We start from the raw sequence: 20388 nt of genomic DNA on the forward strand, positions 1-20388 counted from the left end.
TAATAAAATGTGTTATTTCTCTGATAGTCATGAGAAGAAAGTATATGTTGTTCTCCTACATAGGAAGGAAAAATGAACTTTATAAGCTAACAGAAAAAAAGCCTAATGATTTCAGGGACAGAAAGAATAATTTAGCTCTATAATCACATCAGGTATAAATGTTATTTGAATCATTCTAATTCTATACAGGCTGGGTTGTCGTATTTCAGACTACTTTAAGAAACTAAGGTTAACTTGAAGGGGCCATTAAAGCCCTTAGAAGAACTGGCCTGGTGCCGTGTCTACATGGTTCCCAGCCTTGCAGTAAGTAAAGAATGTCACTTTCTGACAGGCCTAGGAACCTCAGAATATTCTGGGGACTCCAAGCAAAAATGAATTCACCCAAGCACTACAGGTAAAATCTGATTACTATGCTGGCCACTGATTTACTATTGGTAAAGTCCATGGCTTGACTTCCTACCCCGAAGAGGCCTTTTTGTTTTTTGGAGACAGCGTCTCCCTCTGTCATCCAGGCTATAGTGCAATGGCAGTGGCGCAATCACAGCTCACTGTTAACTTCAAACTCCTTAGCTCAAGCAATCCTTCTGCCTCAGCCTCCTGAACAGCTGGGATTACAGGTGTGACTACTATGCCTGGCTAATTTTTCATTTTTATTTTTTTTTAGATACAGGGTCTCACTATGTTACCCGGGCTGGTCTTGAATTCCTGGCCTGCAGAACCTTTTAAAGGTATAATCTAAGGTTTCTTATAATAAATTCCAACAAAGCAGATTTAAAAAAAAAAAAGCCTATATAGTCAATCACTATTCTTGTTGCACTTTATGCAAATGATCAGGCCAAGTATAATAAGGCTAAAACTGGTTTTTATAATTAAATTAGTGTAATTACTGTAAATAAGAATGGCAGTAATTATAAAGAAAAAACTTATGTTTCAGAAGAAAACTATAGCACATCTGTTATTAGATTCTAGACCTGTCTACTGCTTTTGAGTTTTTTTATGATCCGGACTAAATCCTGAATTTTTAGTTTCCTCCAATATCTGACTATGACTCCCAGACTAACGTTTCTAATTTTTCTCCTACCTTTCTGACTTGAAATCATTAAAAGTTTAAAGTGTGCTTTCCCTGAAGCCCTGTAAGCTAAAGTTATACAACTTGATATAAACTTCAAAGAAATCATACAACTTATTTATGAAAAAAGTTCATTGAAACTTTGATGCAAATAGCAATCCAGAAAAATCTGTCAGAATTACCAGTTTACTTTTACTCCAACTGTAGATATTTTGAAAACAAATATAAAAATCTTCTCAACTGACTGCTCCAGAATTAAACTGGCTAATAGACTGCTCCAAACATTAACCTTTGTGTTTCTTTTGGTTCCACAGACATGCCTCTTGCTAAATATGTTTGTGTATACCACAGAGTTAATTTTGATTAAAAACAAAACAAAACAAAACAAACCTGCCCATAACATCACCTCCTGAAATAAGATACAACTGATCAACTGAACAGAGTAATTCTCAGGACTTAAAGACTGTTTCAATAAGATATGGGACAATGTACCCAAATTTGTTCCTTTCCATTTGTTTTAATCTATGATTTTCTCTCCTCTGCCAAACTCTTATGTCAAAACCTCTAACCTAAATCTCTCCAGAGCTACCCACCTGGCTTTTAATATGTGAAACTTTCTGAAAGTAAAGTTTCAAAGGGGGCACCGAACAATCAAAATACATCTCCCAAAAATACTGAGGATTGTTAAAGACAATGAAAATGCAGGGGAACCCTCTGCCCCCACCTCTATCTGCCTGATGGCAGGACACACATTCTTTACTGGAGACAGCACTTGCTTATTGGCCCAGAGAAGGCACCAGCAGATACCAGCGGAATCTGGGAACAGATTTTGCTATCTCTCCACACGTCTCCACCTTTAACTAGGCTGGAACTGCTCTTTCCTGTCTTGTCACTATGTAAGATTTAAGGCTTTTTGTTAAAATACTGTTTAAGCAAAGCCCCTAAGTCACTGCCTTGAGAGAGATACTTTTGAACTGAGGCCTGTCCCACATGATGGGTACATCACACATTAGTAAGCTTCTATTTGTTTTTCTTTTGTTAATCTGAGTTTTGTTTTCAGTAGAGTGTCTAAACTAAGAACTCAAAAAGGAAAAAATAAAATGGTTTTTTTTTTCCCTAAAATGACTTTGCAGCTCTTACTACATATAAGTAAACTGCTCTCAAGAAAACAATGTGGATGAAGAGGGAGGAACAGGTATGTGAAGGGAAGAATGAAAATATGAACAAATAGTTCAGCACTGCTCAGGAATAGAGGAGAGAACAGATATGGGAAGATGGAAGAAAACGCGGCTGGCCAGGCGGGCCTGAATCCTTTTGTACCAAGAAGGGCCCTGTATACAAGGAAAACTGGATTTCACCTTAGGTAATGGGAACTGAAAAAGCTTTAAGAAAGTGGTAGAGAACATTATCATTATCTGCCTGTTCAAAAGGGAAAAGGAAGCCAGGCTGGTTATGAAAGTGCCACCGCAAAGAAGATGATGGTAAGAGAAATCTAGCATGGCTGACTCTGTCTTGTGACAAGCCTCATAGGCTGGCTGTCCTCGCTCATTCCTGGGCACAGGCCAAGCTAACCATGAGTGGAATTTAGTTTACAGTTTAACTTTGAAGCAAGGATGGTAACAGTCCCCCTAAAACTAACCCCCTCCTTGCTCAGGGACCAAAACCACCTTTGTAAGACAAATGAAAGACTACAAGATTGGGATTATCGGAAGAGCCTGAATTCTGCTAAAATATAGGTGTAGCTAAATGATAGCCAGCCGTTGTAACCTAGTTTGCCTTTCTATAATCCCTTGCTGCTGAAGGCGTCATATGGCCAGATATCATAAGATTTGTGACTTCCCCAACTGCTCCTATAGATAACACCACTATTGTAGAACCTAAAATTGGTCTTTGGAGATGTTTTCAGACTTTTGCATTCTGGCCATCTTCTGTCTCTAACCAGACCTGGAACTCATGACTAAAGTGGTCCTGTGGCCCCCACCAAGAGGCAGACTCAACACATAAGGACCATTTTCCACACTACGATGATTTCATCTCCAACCAGTCAGCAGTGCCCATTCCCTAGCTCCTTGCCCACCAAATTATCCATAAAAGCCCTAGCCTCTGAGTTCTCCAGGAAACTGACTTAAGTAATAAGTTATTACACCAGCCCTCCCATGTGGCTATCTGTGTTAATTAATCTCTTTCTCTATTGTAATATTATGGTCTCAGTGAATTGGTTTTTCTGCGTAGCAGGAAGAAACTGTTGGGAGATTACAGTTGGGAAACCAGCAAAAGAAACCAGAGGAGGGATGCTGAGTGCCTAAACTAGGGCAGTGGGGGTAAAGACGAGAGGAAAAATCACATAAGAGATAGAGAAGAGGTAGAGTTTACAGATTTTGGTAACTGTTTCTGTGTGGTGTGGTGACAAGGTGGAGTGGGAATGGATAAAGGAAACTGAAAACTTGATCATCACTCTCAGGATTTTATTTAAGATACTTATACCTAATTACCTGTTTTGGCCTATCTTCCTCCATTAGAATGTAAATTCTCTGAAGGCAGGGCCCTGTCTTATTTATCGTTTTATCTCCCATGCCTGTCAAGTGCTTGGTATGCTGTAGTTACTCAGGAAATTGCTACATAAAATAAACAAGTTTATGATATTAATTGTTAAGAGAGAAAATAAAAGAGAAGAGGTTTAGGTTGGAAAAAGTGAGTATAATAATTTCATTATAGGTAAGTACAGATTAAAGGAATAAAGAAATATATATATGTAATAAACATATATATACAATAAACATATATATATAGAGAGAGAGAGAGAGAGAAAGAGAGAGAGGAGCTGACTGGTGATTAGGAGGTGATGATGTGTTACAATTTAAAAGGCTGAATTTGAGTTGCTGGCAAAATACTAACCAAAGATATAAGATCTAGGGGTAAGCCAGGCCAAATTAACAATCACCTTGGCCACTGTAGGCACTCACTGAAGTAGGTATTTTTTTTTTTAACATGTCAAAGTTCATGAACATATATAATCTTCTAATATATATAATCTTCTAATTTTGTATTTTAACTTTGAAATACGCTATTTCAATACTGAGTGTCAATATCTTAAAATGTCCCTTCAAAAATATCCACAGAAACACTGACAGATTCAGCTAAAATCCAATGCATAACCATTTTCATAATCTATATTTTGCTCCTGGGCAAAGTTACTCATTTTCTTAACAATGTTCAATTTTTATTTTACTTTGATTAAAGACTTTCAGATACAATGTGACACATGTGTTTTTTTCCTTCAGGAAAATCATGCTATATGTTTCAGAGGCCTTCAGAACATTGTTAACAAAGGCTAAGTCAACATTACCAGGAAAATCATACTGAGGAAAATATTCAGAATATAAATATACTTGCATATTCTCTTTATTCCTTATGCAGCTCACGGCCTCACAAAAACACATGTCCTTTTGTATTATCCTTTAAGCAATCCCCACTGCATAAGGAACCTGCAGCTGGGTGTAAGCACATCAGGAGAACTCCTGTGAGAATTCATGGCCAGCAGGAATGCACCCAGGGGGTGGGGGTAGAGTGGAGCTTTATGTAGCAGCTGTCCCAAAAGAAATAATTGGAAGAGGATGCAAATCCTCTCTCCCAAGCTGTTGGCCTTAATTCAGGCAAGTAATTTGCTTCTGGAGGATTAACCCCCTCTCCCCCTAAAACTATCTAATCTTTCTATGTACAGATGCCACCAATATCCTTGCAGGTCAATTAATTCGACTGAGGAAACTATTTACATAACAAAGATAACAGAAAGACACCGGGTAAAGATAGAAATATACACATGAATTCAACTGGATGACCTATTCTTTTAATAATGCTGTTGACAAAATAAAAGCTACCCCCTCAAAAAACAACCTGATACACGTAAATGTTTGTGTGTGTGTGCACGTGTGTGTATTTTTAGTAGAGATGGGGTTTCACCATGTCGGCCAGGTGGGTCTTGAACTCCTGACCTCAGGTGATCCGCCTGCCTCGGCCTCCCAAAGTGCTGGGATTACAGGCATGAGCTAGCACGCCTGGCCATACATGTAAATGTTAAATTAAATATGCATAAACTATACATACAAGAATAAGAATCCTATTAACTCAGGTGTTGGGGGCAAGAGCAAAAAAAGCAACACTCTGAGATGATATATACACACCAGCAGTCCTCATCCCAAAGTAACTGTTTGCTTTCATAATGCTGCTTTAGGAGTTTCATGGGGGAAAAAAACTGGAGGTCAAAAATATCTATTGCTTAAAAATAACAAAAAGAGAAGAAACAAAGGCAAAAATAATTCACGTTTGGCTGTCAGGTAAACTGTTAGCCGGGGCCAGTCTACCTATTCTTGATGTTGTTTTGACCCTATATCCATATTCCGTACTCCCTCAGTTTTCCCAGTACCTGAAAAGAGTCTAATCCTTTAGGTTAGTTAACAAGCACAGTCACTAAAAAACAGGCTAAAATGTAATGAGAAGTTAGTCAATCAGAGACTAATATAAACCAATCCGTGCACTCTGCTTTCTTCTTACCCTTGAGGTCAACTGTATTAGGAAAAGGTGTTGAGTTTTTTCCCCATCTTTTATATGCTTCATTATGTTCATGTTATTTATATATTCCTCATTGTAAAAGGGGCCATACAATACAGAAATTGACAAAGCAACTAGAAAACAGTTTTGATGGGGAAATGGAGGAAGGTAATTTGGATTTTTTACATCTATAAAGAAACTCTATACCTGAGTGTGCTTATAATGCAAAGAGCTTGAAGAAGTGTGTGTACCCCGCACCCCTGGAAAGAAGGGAACAGAATGGGGTGGAGGTAGGGTTCAAAGGATACCAAAAACAAACTTTATACAAATCAAAACTTTGTTTAAGAACCGCTCTCAAAGCAAGAAAGGGAGAACTTCTTCTTTTTTCCTTACTCCCTCGGCACTCAACCTTCTTAACCTACTTTCTCTCCCTCAATCCAGAACTCAATATGTTACTAGTATTATATGTTTATTTACACTGTGGGTTAAAGAGGCTTGTATGGGTTAGCTTGAGATACCATCATTTAAAATGTTCTTTATATAAAAATGATTGAAATGCCAAACATCAAATTCAAAAATAAGTTGAGAGCATAATCTAAATCAATGTCTGCCTCCTATGGAAGACATAAAGTAAGAGGATAAAATATGATGAATCCAAGAATTGGGGCTCTCAAAGCAGAACACTCGGTCTTCGATATTTTGGAGGCAGATCAATACAAAAGTGAGCTCTTTTTAAAGGCAGAGCTAAGGTAAGCTGGTTACTTCAAGGCTCTTAATTTCTGGTAGGCAAAAGTAAAGCTAGAAATTTGGCTGTGAGAGTGAGATCATTCCTGGTCATGTCACTTTTTGGGGAAGGGGAAAGGAAGGCCTGTGAGCCCACTGCCTCTTTTCAAGGTTGGTAACACAAGACCTTGTGCCTGAATTGATATGACAGGAAAGGAATAATGTGTGAGAGGTAATTATCCTGGTTACGGTTAGCTTAGGGAAATAAAATATACCTGTTTCTCAAGTAAAATAATTTGCGGTTTACTGGTGAACAAAACAACTTTCACAGCACTCGTAAAGGGTCTTACCTAACTAACATCTTTCAAATCTAGATATAGGTAACAATGGAGCAAGACTGTCCACTTTTGATACTTGTGATATGTCTTTTTTTTGTACTATTTATTTTAAATAGTGACTGCAATACCAAAGCAGGTATATTATTTGTATTTGCTTTTTATTAAAAAAGGATTGAAATGCCAAACATCAAATTCAAAAAGTTTAGAGCATAATCTACATCAATGCCTGCCGCCTATATAAGACATAAAGTAAGAGGATAAAATATGATGAATTTAAGAACTGGGATTCTCAAAGCAGAACACTAGATCTTTGACACAGATATTTACATTACCTAATACAGTTATTTATTTATTTTTTTTTTTTTGAGACGGAGTCTCGCTCTGTCGCCCAGGCTGGAGTGCAGTGGCCGGATCTCAGCTCACTGCAAGCTCCGCCTCCAGGGTTTACGCCATTCTCCTGCCTCAGCCTCCCGAGTAGCTGGGACTACAGGCGCCCGCCACCTCGCCCGGCTAGTTTTTTGTAATTTTTAGTAGAGACGGGGTTTCACCGTGTTAGCCAGGATGGTCTCGATCTCCTGACCTCATGATCCGCCCGTCTCGGCCTCCCAAAGTGCTGGGATTACAGGCTTGAGCCACCGTGCCCGGCCCTGTTTTTTTTTTTCTTTAATAAAAAAAAAAAATATTTGGTCACTATCACTTTCCACACTTCATTTGAGAAAATGCCAAGTTCAAAGCTGACCTTCCCCTGTCCTTCCTGCTTGAGTCTCTTCAGGTAGGATGGCAGAGGAAAAGGACTTGATTAAAATAAATTAACCTAAGGGCAGAGCAGTGAATGGATCTAACACAGGGAAAAGTATGGGGGAGGAAAAGAGGGAACTGTGTCACAGAAAAAGAGGTGGACAGGCTCTCAGGCTCTAGAGAAAGGACTGAGAAGTGGGACTGGCATTTCCTTCCTCCTCCTCTGAGCTCCGTGCTCTGCCCTACTTTCATGTCTCCCCTTCCCAGCTCTCCCTACCTCTTCCCACGTTCCTTCCTTCCCTTCCACTCCCAGCTCCAATTCTAAAATCTTTCCATCAGTTAATTCTGGGAGTAGAAAAGGGCCCAAACTGACTCTGAGGGAAATACACATGATTAATAGGAATTTTTTTAAAAAAAGGATGTCTAGCCTCAGTAATAATCTGAGGACAGAGAATTAAAACACAGATACTTTGAAAAGGTGTTGAACACAAGTGGGGGGGGGGGTTGTAATCAGTCTGCTTTTAGTAAACATCTACACATACACATTTGTTTGACTAAATTTAAATGTACCACAGCCTATTCAAGATTCAAATGGTTGAGCTTTCAAAAAAATTTTACAGTCAACAAAATTACTGGTATTTTGGTATTTTAAAACAGCACAGAACACAGAAATAACCAAAACTGATATTACAACTGCTAAAGTAAGTAAATAGTTGTTTTTAATGGCCAGCATACATTATAATGAAACCTAAAGTTTGCATGTTTGATATGAAAGCTATATCATCTTGGAAAAATACATGTAAACCATGCTTAACTCTAGGTGTGCATCAAAATATTCCAGCTCCCAGTGATTCCGTGGGTTGGGCCAAGGCATCTGAATTTTTAAAAGCTTCGTAGGTGATTCTGATGCATACTACTGGTCAAGAGTAACTATCTTAGAGGATATTAAATATTACTGTCCTCAACTCCCAATGTACTCTATGTAGTTACAGCAAAACTTTAAAACCTCATATGCAGAACTGCTCTGCCTACAAATCCATTATTAATTAATTTCATCATCTCCTTGAGTTTGCTTTTATTTGATATAAGCATCAGAGTAGCAGTGAAAAAACACATTTCAACTTTCCTTCCCACACCATCAGGAAGTTGTTTAAAACTAAACATACTAAGTCAGAGTTTAAAAGGTAATACATTTAGAGGTAGGCTGGGAACCAAGTGTTAACTTTGGAAAGTACAGGCACCATCAATCTCCCACATGAAGTTAGGAGTAAGCAAGAGTGAAACAAGGGCAGGAGGGGGAAGCTAACTCTTCTGAAACATGTCCTCGTGGCATGGCTTCATTATTTTATTTACACCCATGAGAACTCACCATATATGTTCATGTTCAAATGGAAAGAAAAGTATTATCTCAAGATACAATCTATTGTTCGTATCTTCTATTTTCACATTATCTGTGTAACAGTTGCTCCTACTAATATTAAAAAATTAAGAGATAATTGTACTATTTAGATACTATGGGCTGGTAACTTAATCTCAATTTATTTCCTTTTGTTTCTCATATATATACATATAACATGAAAGACTAAAGTTTATCAACATACCTTGGGTCAAGAAGACTCCTCAAAAATTTGAAAAGCAAAACCTGGTTCTGAATAGAAAAACAATAAAAATTACAATTAAATATTAAAACAAATTTTTCAAATTCTTCCATAGTAAAGAACTACTTTAACCTATCCCTTTATGCACAGATATCTGAGTACTTCCATAAAGCCCTCAATACGTATCTAAGAAATTCTAAAGAATCATTTGGGCCGGGCGCGGTGGCTCAAGCCTGTAATCCCAGCACTTTGGGAGGCCGAGACGGGCGGATCACGAGGTCAGGAGATCGAGACCATCCTGGCTAACACGGTGAAACCCTGTCTCTACTAAAAATACAAGAAAATTAGCCGGGCGAGGTGGCGGGCGCCTGTAGTCCCAGGAGAATGGCGTGAACCCGGGAGGCGGAGCTTGCAGTGAGCCGACATCGCGCCACTGCACTCCAGCCTGGGGCACAGAGCAAGACTCCGTCTCAAAAAAAAAAAAAAAAAAAAGAATCATTTGGAGGTTCTTTATGTCTTCTCAATAATTCTAATCACTGTTGCACATTCACTTCTCAGTGTAAACGGAACACAAACACCCTATTATCACCCAAAAAAGACCTCTACTGAGACAAATCGCCGAACTGTTCCCAGCACAAGGACCCCCGGAGTGGCAGGTCCTTGGAACTGCTCTGTGGATGCTGAGCTCTTGCTGCACTGATCAGTTTCACCCGGCCTTAACCTGGTCCTCCTGTGGCAATGGGTTGCTGTGAGATAGCTCATAGAGGGAAGGTGGGAGTTTGAGGTCCAAGTTAACAACCACCACCAAAAAAGCTCATGAACAACATAAACAACTACAGAAGAGATGCCAATCAAACTGCAACATGTTAGCAATCAATACGCCATAAAATCTGGGTTCTGTTCTTGCCACTTGCTCACAATGTGACTTCCTGTAAGTTACTTATCCTCCGAGCAATTCAAGTTCCTTATGTGAAAAAAAAAAAGAGGACAGCAATATCTTCTCTGCCTTCCACACAGGGTAGTAGTGAGGGTTAAAAGAGATAAACCTTCAAATACTACAAAAATATGAATATTTCTAAATTCTTGGGAAACCTATGCAAAAATTGTTATTGTTTAGTTTTTTTTTGTTTTGTATTTTTTGACACATTCACACTTCATCTGTAAAAAAATGGGAGACTCCTAAGGATGAAAAAGATTAATATAAAAATATGATTTAAAAAATATATTTATTTGTATCAGTCTTTCATTTTCTATTTCTTCACTATCACTTTGTGTTATTTTACATGACTTTCTTCTTGGTTATAACTTAACATTCTGGCATATTTTTCATTATAAGAATTCTGAAAACAATTGGTTAGAGGCATATTTCTTGTCAATCAAAAGTAAACATACTTTGTAAGATCTATATGGGATTCTTGCAGAATTTATAAAGCTAGGCAGTAAAGTAAATACTTCATTTCTTTAAAAGAATTGTCTAAGACTCCACAAACAGACCACAAATAGAAAGCTTTTTATTATCCATCATACTTCAGCTTTTTTTTTTTTTTTTTGAGACAGGGTCTCACTCTGTCACCCAGGTCAGAGTGCAGTGGCATGATCACAGCTCACTGCAGCCTCAACCTCCTGGGTTCAGGTGATTATCCCAATTCAGCCTCCCATATAGCTGGGATGAAAGGCACACACCACCACGTCCAGCTAATTTTCTGGATTTTTTTTTTGTAGAGATGGGGTTTCACCATGTTTCCCAGGCTGGTCTTGAGCTTCTAAGCTCAAGCGATATGCCTGCCTGGGTCTTGCAAAGTGCTAGAATTATAGGTGTGAGCCACTGTGTCTGGCCTGTACTTTACTTCTATATATTTGTCTGATGAATGACATTATATTTATCTACTGGGTCTGTCTCTTAATATTCTTAGAGACTACCAAAAAAAAAAAAAAAAGAAAGAAAAGAAAAGAAAACCCTACAAGTGATCTTCTTTTTTTTTTTTTTTTTGAGACAGAGTCTCACTTGGTTGCCCAGGCTGGAGTGCAGTGGCCAGATCTCAGTTCACTGCAAGCTCTGCCTCCCAGGTTTACGCCATTCTCCTGCCTCAGCCTCCCGAGTAGCTGGGACTACAGGCGCCCGCCACCTCGCCCGGCTAGTTTTTGTATTTTTTTTTTTAGTAGAGAAGGGGTTTCACTGTGTTAGCCAGGATGGTCTCGATCTCCTGACCTCGTGATCCGCCCGTCTCGGCCTCCCAAAGTGCTGTGATTACAGGCTTGAGCCACCGCGCCCGGCCACAAGTGATCATTTTAAATCTTAAAGGACAATGACAACACAGCCCCCACCACAGGCAAAATTTACCAGAAGTGCTGACTTTTAAAGGGGAGAGAAGCTCTGGAGGTTGAGAGTAATTTTGGTAGAAACCTCCTCCTACCCTCCCTCAGTAGACTGAATTTCATGTCCTTCTGTGTACTACTTTAGAATCCTGGGCTCCATTAGCATTCCGATCAAACTAGTCTGTAATTGTCTTGGCTTATTTGTCTTCTTTCTTGAGAGCAGGATCACACTTACATGATTTTGTATCCTCAGTACTTAATATTTTTGGCCCAGAGCAGGTACCGGAGTAATTATTGAATTAATGGATGAGTCTTTTTCTTGAGTTAATGGACCTCATCATTATCATGCTGGACAACCAAGCCTGATACCTGGGATTCGTTTTTAACTCCTCCCACCACATTCAACTAATTTCCAGATCCTATACATTTTACTTTACAAAAATGTCCTAAATCTGTCCTCTCCAACTGCCACTGACTTAGTGCTAGTCCTCCATCTTTTGCCTAGACCTTCTCTCTCCTCCATTCGCTCTCCTTTCCAGTCCATTCTCCCCACTGCTATACAAAGTTAATTTTCTGTAAAATGGATCTAATGATACTGCCCTTTAGCTTTAAAAAACTTCAGTAATTTGCCGGGCACGGTGGCTCACGCCTGTAATCCCAGCACTTTGGGAGGCTGAGGCAGGTGGGTCACCTAAGGTCAGGAGTTCAAGACCAGCCTGGCCAACATGGTGAAACCCCGTCTCTACTAAAATACAAAAAGTAGCCGGGCGTGGTGGCAGGCGCCTGTAATCCCAGCTACTCAGGGACTGAGGCAGGAGAATTGCTTGAACCCAGGAGGCAGAGGTAGCAGTGAGCCGAGATGATACCACTGCACTCCAGCCCGGGCAAGAGAGCCAAAATCTCACACACACACACACACACACACACACTCTCAGTACACAGAAGACAGTTTAAATTTCATAGCATCACATATGAAACCATTCCACATCTGTCTCCAAGCTGTATTTTGCCACCCCTCTAGTTTAGCTCCTCCCCTCCAGCCTATCACTAATAGCTTAATCTAATGCCACTTCCACCATCACCCCCACGACGTCATGCTTCACACAGACCTGACTGTTCTCCGAACATGCAGGCTGCTTCATGCCTTCAAGGCTTTTTATATCCAGAACCTTTTTATCGAGAAAGCCCTGCCCAAGTCTCTGCTTGGAAATCTGACATTAGGCATTCAAGACCAGGTTAGGGATCTTTCGGCATTCTTGTCTTTCTTGCAATCCATCACACTCTTCTTCTCTTGTTCCTACAGCACTTTTCACATATCTCTAGTGTAGCTCTTTCAACACTGGACTGTAATTATGCAAGTGCTTCTCTGTTCCAGAGGGAAAATTTAAGAAAAGGTTGTATTCTTATTTCTGTCCCTAGGGCCTAGCACACTGCTAGAGAGTGGGGCTGCACTAAGTGTCTGAATGAATGAATTCCATGTTTTTGTCTCTCATGCCAGCTACCTCCTACTCACTGCTCTGATTTCCTGCTTGCACAGCTATTCCCAACCACTATTAATGTCAATTGAGGACTTTGGGTGGTGCTTCAAGTCCCTGTCATTGTCCTATTCCCTGCCTCTATCACTTGTGGCTACAATGACAGGGAGCAAACTCAACATCAGCACTGCCATGGTAAGTGGTAAGTGGAATACCTTAAATAGTGCATTCAATAGTACTTCTAACTGAGCTTCTCAATATTTACTACGCATATAGCTGCATTCTAGTTAAGATTTTCCAAGAAAAATTCTAAACAGCACAATTTCAGGATGACAAAGTTTTGAATAAATATGAATCTCAAAGAAAACAGTGTTGTGGGCCAGGAGTGGTGGCTCATGCCTGTAATCCCAGCACTTTGGAAGGCCAAGGCAGGTGGATCACGAGGTCAGGAGATCGAGACTATCCTGGCTAATATGGTGAAACTGTGTCTCTAAAAATATAAAAAATTATAAAATATTTAAAAATTAAATATATAAAATATAAATATATAAATATATTTTATACATATATTTAAATATACTAAAAATATTTTTAAAAATCAGCCAGGCGTGGTGGCAGGTGCCTGTAGTCCCAGCTACTCGGGAGGCTGAGGCAGGAGAATGGCGTGAACCCAGGAGGTGGAGCTTGCAGTGAGTGGAGATCGCACCACTGTACTCCAGCCTGGGCAACAGAGTGAGACTCCGTATCAAAAAAAAAAAAAAAAAGAAAAAAGAAAATAGGGTTGTGGATCCTACAGCAAAAGAAAATGGGGGAAGAGAGGATCTGTGGATTAGGATTTCTAGAATAAGTACATTATAATTCCAGAAATGCTTCTCTGAAGCTGATATTTGTTATGCACAAAGATCAACTCCCTCATTTCCAAACTAAGAGATCATCACACAACTGCTCCCACACACACACACACACACACACGGTATTAGGTTTGTGCCATTAAAGAAATGGCAAAAACCACAATCACTTTTGCACCAACCTAACAGAAATTGCTAATAAATATCAACTGAAGAAATCACTATAATCAAAACTTCTTAGGTGAAGATTTAATAATTGTCTCTCCACTAGATATTTTTCCCCAATATATATTTGCAATACATACCTGAAGTTTTTTAATGACCGTTTCAATATGTCCAGAAAAGTGGGTGGCAACCAGCTCCGCAGCTTTACAGGGCTTCAGGGACACAAGTTCCTGGAGTTAAAGGAAAAGACAAAGCCATCTTTAATTGCTCATTTAACCAGCATATCCACAGATATGAGGCATGATTACCTACCTCAATATAGTCGCGAGCTCCCATACTGCATTTCAGCAGACCTTGATATAGGGCCTCAATTTAAAGGGCACTTTGCAAATGAGCAAAATTAGAAATGTGTCATGTAAAAAAAAAAAATCAAAATTTAATTTAAAGAAAGGTAATTCAGAACTCTTAGAAAATGAAAGCACTGTAGAATTCTGGATTTCAGCCATGATATCTGCAGGAGAAACAGAAGGAACAAAAGCTTCCCAAGTTCTCTGTCAATGCATTTCACCCTGGAGCTTAAAGTAATAACGTGAAGAAATGAGAAAGTATAGTTGTAATTTATCTGGCTAAGAATTTTAAAACTTTACTTCTGGTGCCCAGCGGATTTAGAAACTGCAAGCATTTTAAGAAATAAACTTCAGGTCTTAAATTTTACATGAAAGTAAAATGTTGACCACTTTTAATCAAACATTGTTAATAAAATCTATTTGTCAAATATAAGACTTTTAATTTGACCTCCCCTTGGACTTTCCTGGACACTACTGGCTATCCTTTTCTTTTTAAAACTCTCTTACTTGGTTTCTGTCACCTAATACTCTACCTTTCCAATTTACCTTCTCTGTGGGGACACTGTGATCAAACACAACCATGATACACAGCTAAAACACAAAGACCAAATGTAGACCAAAATACTGTATTATTAAATAAAACTCAGACAAGCTACTATGACTACAACATTCACAATGTATCTCGTAATTATCGTGTTAGGTAGTACTTGTAGATTCGTAATAATTAGCTGCCACAAATAACTATAGTTTATATAACTTTAATGCAATACTCCTAATAAGAGAGAAGGTATAACTAAATATTACAAAGGAGACACTGTTACTGATCTGTAGACATTCAAAAATAAGCTATGATGAATGAATTTATGCCAAGCATTTGGAAATTTAAACAAAATAAATTCCTTAAAAGTACAATTTAATAAACCGACTTGAGAAGAAATAGCCTGATGTGATTTTTTTTTTTTTTTTTTTTTTTTTTGGTAGAGACGGGGTCTGGCTATGTTGCCCAGGCTGATCTGGAAGTCCTGGGCTCAACAGATCATCCTGCCTTGGCCTCCCAAAGTGCTGGGATTACAGGCATGAGTCACTGTGTCTGCCCCTGATTTGATTTTTAACTATTAAAATAACTGAATGAGTAAAAACTTCCCATATGAAAAACTGTAGGCTCAAATAGCCTCACTGGTAAGTTCTAGTAACTATTTAAGGAAGAAATAATCCCAACCTTAACTAAACCTCTTACAACAGAGAACAGAAAAAAGAAAAATTCTTCAGTGCATTGTATGAAGCTAGTAACATTTTGACAACTAAACCCAGTAGGATAAAATTACAGATAAATCTGAACCACAATACTGATACAAACATCCTAAATAAAAATGAAATTCAGCAATGTGTAAAAAGAATAATATATCAGGATCAAGTAGCACTTAGCTGCAAAAATCAAGGTTGGTTTAATATCAATAAAATGTAACACAAAAACAGAATGAGGAAGAAAACATGATGAAATTCAAAATCCATTCATGAGGACTCTTGGCATACTAGAAATAGAAGAAAACTTCCATAAAAATCCTTATAGTAAACATACTTATGTTGGAAATGAAATTTTTTTTTTTGAGACAGAGTCTTGCTCTGTTGCCTAGGCTGGAGTACAGTGGCGCCATCTCGGCTCACTGCAAGCTCCACCTCCCAAGTTCATGCCATTCCCCTGCCTCAGCCTCTAGAGTAGCTGGGATCAAGCATGAACCACCACGCCCGGCTAATTTTTATATTTTTAGTAGAGACGGGGTTTCACCATGTTGGCCAGGCCAGTCCTAAACTCCTGACCTCAGGTGATCCGCCTGCCTCAGCCTCCCAAAGTGCTGGGATTACAGGCGTGAGCTACTGTGACCCGCGGAAATGAAATTTTTAAAAATGCCATTAACAACAGCATTAAAAATATGAAGTTGTGACAGTAAGTATAACAAAGAATGGGGCTGGGCATGGTGGCTCATGCTTGTAATCCCGGCACTTGGGGAGGCCAAGGCAGGTGAATCAGTTGAGGTCAGGACTTTGAGACTAGCGTGGCCAATATGGCAAAATCCTGTCTCTCCTACAAATACAAAAATAAGCTGTGAGTGGTGGTGACATCTGTAATCCCAGCTATTTAGGGAGGATGAGGAAAGAGAATCATTTGAACCCAGGAGGCTGAGGTTGCAGTGAGCCTAGATGGTGCCACTATACTCTAGCCTGGGCGACACAGTGAGTGAGACTCTGTCTCAGAAAAACAAAACAAAACAAACAAAATGAAAACAAAGGATGGAAAGTCTCCACAGAGGGTATTATAAAACTTTATAGGGGCTGGGCGTGGCTCACGCCTATAATCTCAGCACTTTGGGAGGCTGAGGCGGGCAGATCATCTGAGGTTGGGACTTCGAGACCAGCCTGACCCACATGGAGAAACCCCATCTCTACTAACAATACAAAATTAGCCGGGCTTGGTGGCACATGCCTATAATCCCAGCTACTTGGGAAGGCTAAGGCAGAAGAACCGCTTGAACCTGGGAGGTGGAGGTTGCGGTGAGCCGAGATTGTGCCATTGCACTCCAGCCTGGGCAACAAGAGCAAAACTCTGTCTCAAAAAAAAAATAAATAAAAATAAAACTTTATAGGAAGATATTAAATAAAGGATTATACCATACATAGATATGAAGACTCAATATTGTAAAGATTGCAAGTTATCTTCAAAATTATTGATAGATTCTGTGCAATGCCTGATCACAAAGTTAAAAAAAATTTGGTGGAACTTAATAAGCTGATTCTAAAATATATTTGAAAGTATCAAAAGTCAATAATAGACAAGATTCTGTTAAAGATATCAAGACTCATTATACAGCAACAATATTAAAAATAGTGTGGTACTGATGCAGAGATGGACAAACAGACCAATGGAACAGAAGGACCAGAGAAATAGACGACGCATATAGATCCTTGATATACTCATCACAAAGGCAGCATTGCTGAGCAACAGGAAAAGGCAACCTTTAAAAATAACTGCTGCTGGGAAAATTGGGCATCTGTATTCTAAAAAATTAACTTGACTTCTATCTCATACTCTGTACAAAAATTACTTTCAGGTGGAACTCAAGAGCCAAAGCTTAAAAAGAAATGAGAAAGAAAGCAGGACATAAAGTGGAGGGGGGAAATTATTATTTTGACCACTTAAAAAAAAACACAAAAAGATTGAAAGGAAAAGCCACAGAACAGGAGAAGATATTTGCAAAATATATTGCTGATAAAAGACTAACATCCACAATACATAAAGAAATCTTCCAAAGCAGTAAGTATGAGACATTCAAACAGAAAAGTGGGCAAAAAACTTCAGCAGGCACTTCACAAAACAGAAAACTTAAATGCCCAATAAACATATGAAAAGGCTGCCAATCTTATTAGTAATTAAGGAAAGGTAAATGTAAAACATAATTAGATATCATTACACATCCACTAGATCGGGAAAGATTTAAAGTTTGCTAAGGATACAGAGTCCATAGGAACTCTCATATAGTGCTGGCATCCAGTGAAATTTAAAATATTAATCTCAACTATCAATTATATACTCCAGAGCAGAGATTATGAGTTAGCATACATCAAAATAACTTAGGGGATTGCTGGGCCTCACCCGGAGTTTCTGATTCAGGAGGTCTGAAGTGGAGCATTTGCATTTCTATCAAATTCTCAGCTGATGCTGTGATGTTGGTTTGGGGATGAAACTGAGAATCACTGCCTTAGAGAAATGTCTGTGGCTGTGCACAAGATGCACATATAAGAATGATTATGAACAGACTATTCTTAATAGTTAAAACTAGAAACAACTGAAATGTCTAGCAGCAGTAGAATGGATAAACTGTGATATACTTATAAAATGGAATACTATACAATAAAAATCAACTGTAGCTACATAAAACAAAATGTACAATCTTCTCAAACAAAATACTGGGCAAAAATAAGAAAATAAAGTACGATTTCATTTTCACAAAGTTCAAGAATAGGCAAAACAAAAACACATATTTAGGGATGCATGCACATGCAGTAACAGTATACAAAAAGGTAAGAAACTGTCACAAAAACCAGAATAATGGCTACATGGGGGAAGGGCGGAAGAAAAAAACTGTGATCAGAAAAGAATACATGGGAAATGTCTGAGGTGTGGAAATATAATATTTCTTGTTCAGGACCTAGGATGTTTGCTTTTTAATTTTTAATTAAGCTGTACATGTGTTTTATGTACTTTTTTGAATGTTTTATAAATTTCAAAATATAAAATGTCATCACAATCTAATGAAACCTTTCATATTCAAAAAACTGGGGCAGAGCAAGATGGCCGAATAGGAACAGCTCCAGTCTCCAACTCCCAGCGCGAGCGACACAGAAGACCGGTGATTTCTGCATTTTCAACTGAGACTCCACCTCTGGGGACAGGGCACAGCTACACAACAACAACAACAACAACAAAAAAGCAGCAGAAACCTCTGCAGACGCAAACGACTCTGTCTGACAGCTTTGAAGAGAGCAGTGGATCTCCCAACACGGAGGTTGAGATCTGAGAAGGGACAGACTGCCTGCTCAAGTGGGTCCCTGACCCCTGAGTAGCCTAACTGGGAGACATCCCCCACTAGCGGCAGTCTGACACCCCACACCTCACAGGGTGGAGTACACCCCTGAGAGGAAGCTTCCAAAGCAAGAATCAGACAGGTACACTCGCTGTTCAGAAATATTCTATCTTCTGCAGCCTCTGCTGCTGATACCCAGGCAAACAGGGTCTGGAGTGGACCTCAAGCAATCTCCAACAGACCTACAGCTGAGGGTCCTGACTGTTAGAAGGAAAACTATCAAACACGAAGGACACCTACATCAAAACCCCATCAGTACATCACCATCATCAAAGACCAGAGGCAGATAAAACCACAAAGATGGGGAAAAAGCAGGGCAGAAAAGCTGGAAATTCAAAAAATAAGAGCACATCTCCCCCGGCAAAGGAGCGCAGCTCATCGCCAGCAACGGATCAAAGCTGGACGGAGAATGACTTTGACGAGATGAGAGAAGAAGGCTTCAGTCCATCAAATTTCTCAGAGCTAAAGGAGGAATTACGTACCCAGCGCAAAGAAACTAAAAATCTTGAAAAAAAAGTGGAAGAATTGACGGCTAGAGTAATTAATGCAGAGAAGGTCATAAACGAAATGAAAGAGATGAAAACCATGACACGAGAAATACGTGACAAATGCGCAAGCTTCAGTAACCGACTCGATCAACTGGAAGAAAGAGTATCAGCGATTGAGGATCAAATGAATGAAATGAAGCGAGAAGAGAAACCAAAAGAAAAAAGAAGAAAAAGAAATGAACAAAGCCTGCAAGAAGTATGGGATTATGTAAAAAGACCAAATCTACGTCTGATTGGGGTGCCTGAAAGTGAGGGGGAAAATGGAACCAAGTTGGAAAACACTCTTCAGGATATCATCCAGGAGAACTTCCCCAACCTAGTAGGGCAGGCCAACATTCAAATCCAGGAAATACAGAGAACGCCACAAAGATACTCCTCGAGAAGAGCAACTCCAAGACACATAATTGCCAGATTCACCAAAGTTGAAATGAAGGAAAAAATCTTAAGGGCAGCCAGAGAGAAAGGTCGGGTTACCCACAAAGGGAAGCCCATCAGACTCACAGCAGATCTCTCGGCAGAAACTCTACAAGCCAGAAGAGAGTGGGGGCCAATATTCAACATTCTTAAAGAAAATAATTTTAAACCCAGAATTTCATATCCATCCAAACTAAGTTTCATAAGTGAAGGAGAAATAAAATCCTTTACAGATAAGCAAATGCTTAGAGATTTTGTCACCACTAGGCCTGCCTTACAAGAGACCCTGAAGGAAGCACTCAACATGGAAAGGAACAACCGGTACCAGCCATTGCAAAAACATGCCAAAATGTAAAGACCATCGAAGCTAGGAAGAAACTACATCAACTAACGAGCAAAATAACCAGTTAATATCATAATGGCAGGATCAAGTTCACACATAACAATCTTAACCTTAAATGTAAATGGACTAAATGCTCCAATGAAAAGACACAGACTGGCAAACTGGATAAAGAGTCAAGACCCATCAGTCTGCTGTATTCAGGAGACCCATCTCACACGCAGAGACATACATAGGCTCAAAATAAAGGGATGGAGGAAGATTTACCAAGCAAATGGAGA

General features: G+C 39.2%; 1 protein-coding gene across 5 annotated transcripts in view; it reads right to left on the minus strand.

Moving 5' to 3' along the window:
* Positions 1 to 20388, minus strand: part of VPS8 (VPS8 subunit of CORVET complex) — a 252301-nt gene that overhangs the window by 109867 nt on the left and 122046 nt on the right. For all 5 annotated transcript variants that reach the window (XM_003894741.4, XM_009201234.4, XM_021934597.2 and 2 more), the window contains 2 exons: positions 13959 to 14048; positions 9018 to 9064 (listed from right to left, as the gene is read on the minus strand). In XM_003894741.4, coding sequence (XP_003894790.3) covers positions 9018 to 9064; positions 13959 to 14048 — 137 coding nt within the window. The remainder of the gene's footprint in view (positions 1 to 9017; positions 9065 to 13958; positions 14049 to 20388) is intronic.

This window comes from Papio anubis, chromosome 2, assembly GCF_008728515.1.
Source record: "Papio anubis isolate 15944 chromosome 2, Panubis1.0, whole genome shotgun sequence".
Lineage (NCBI taxonomy): Eukaryota > Metazoa > Chordata > Mammalia > Primates > Cercopithecidae > Papio > Papio anubis.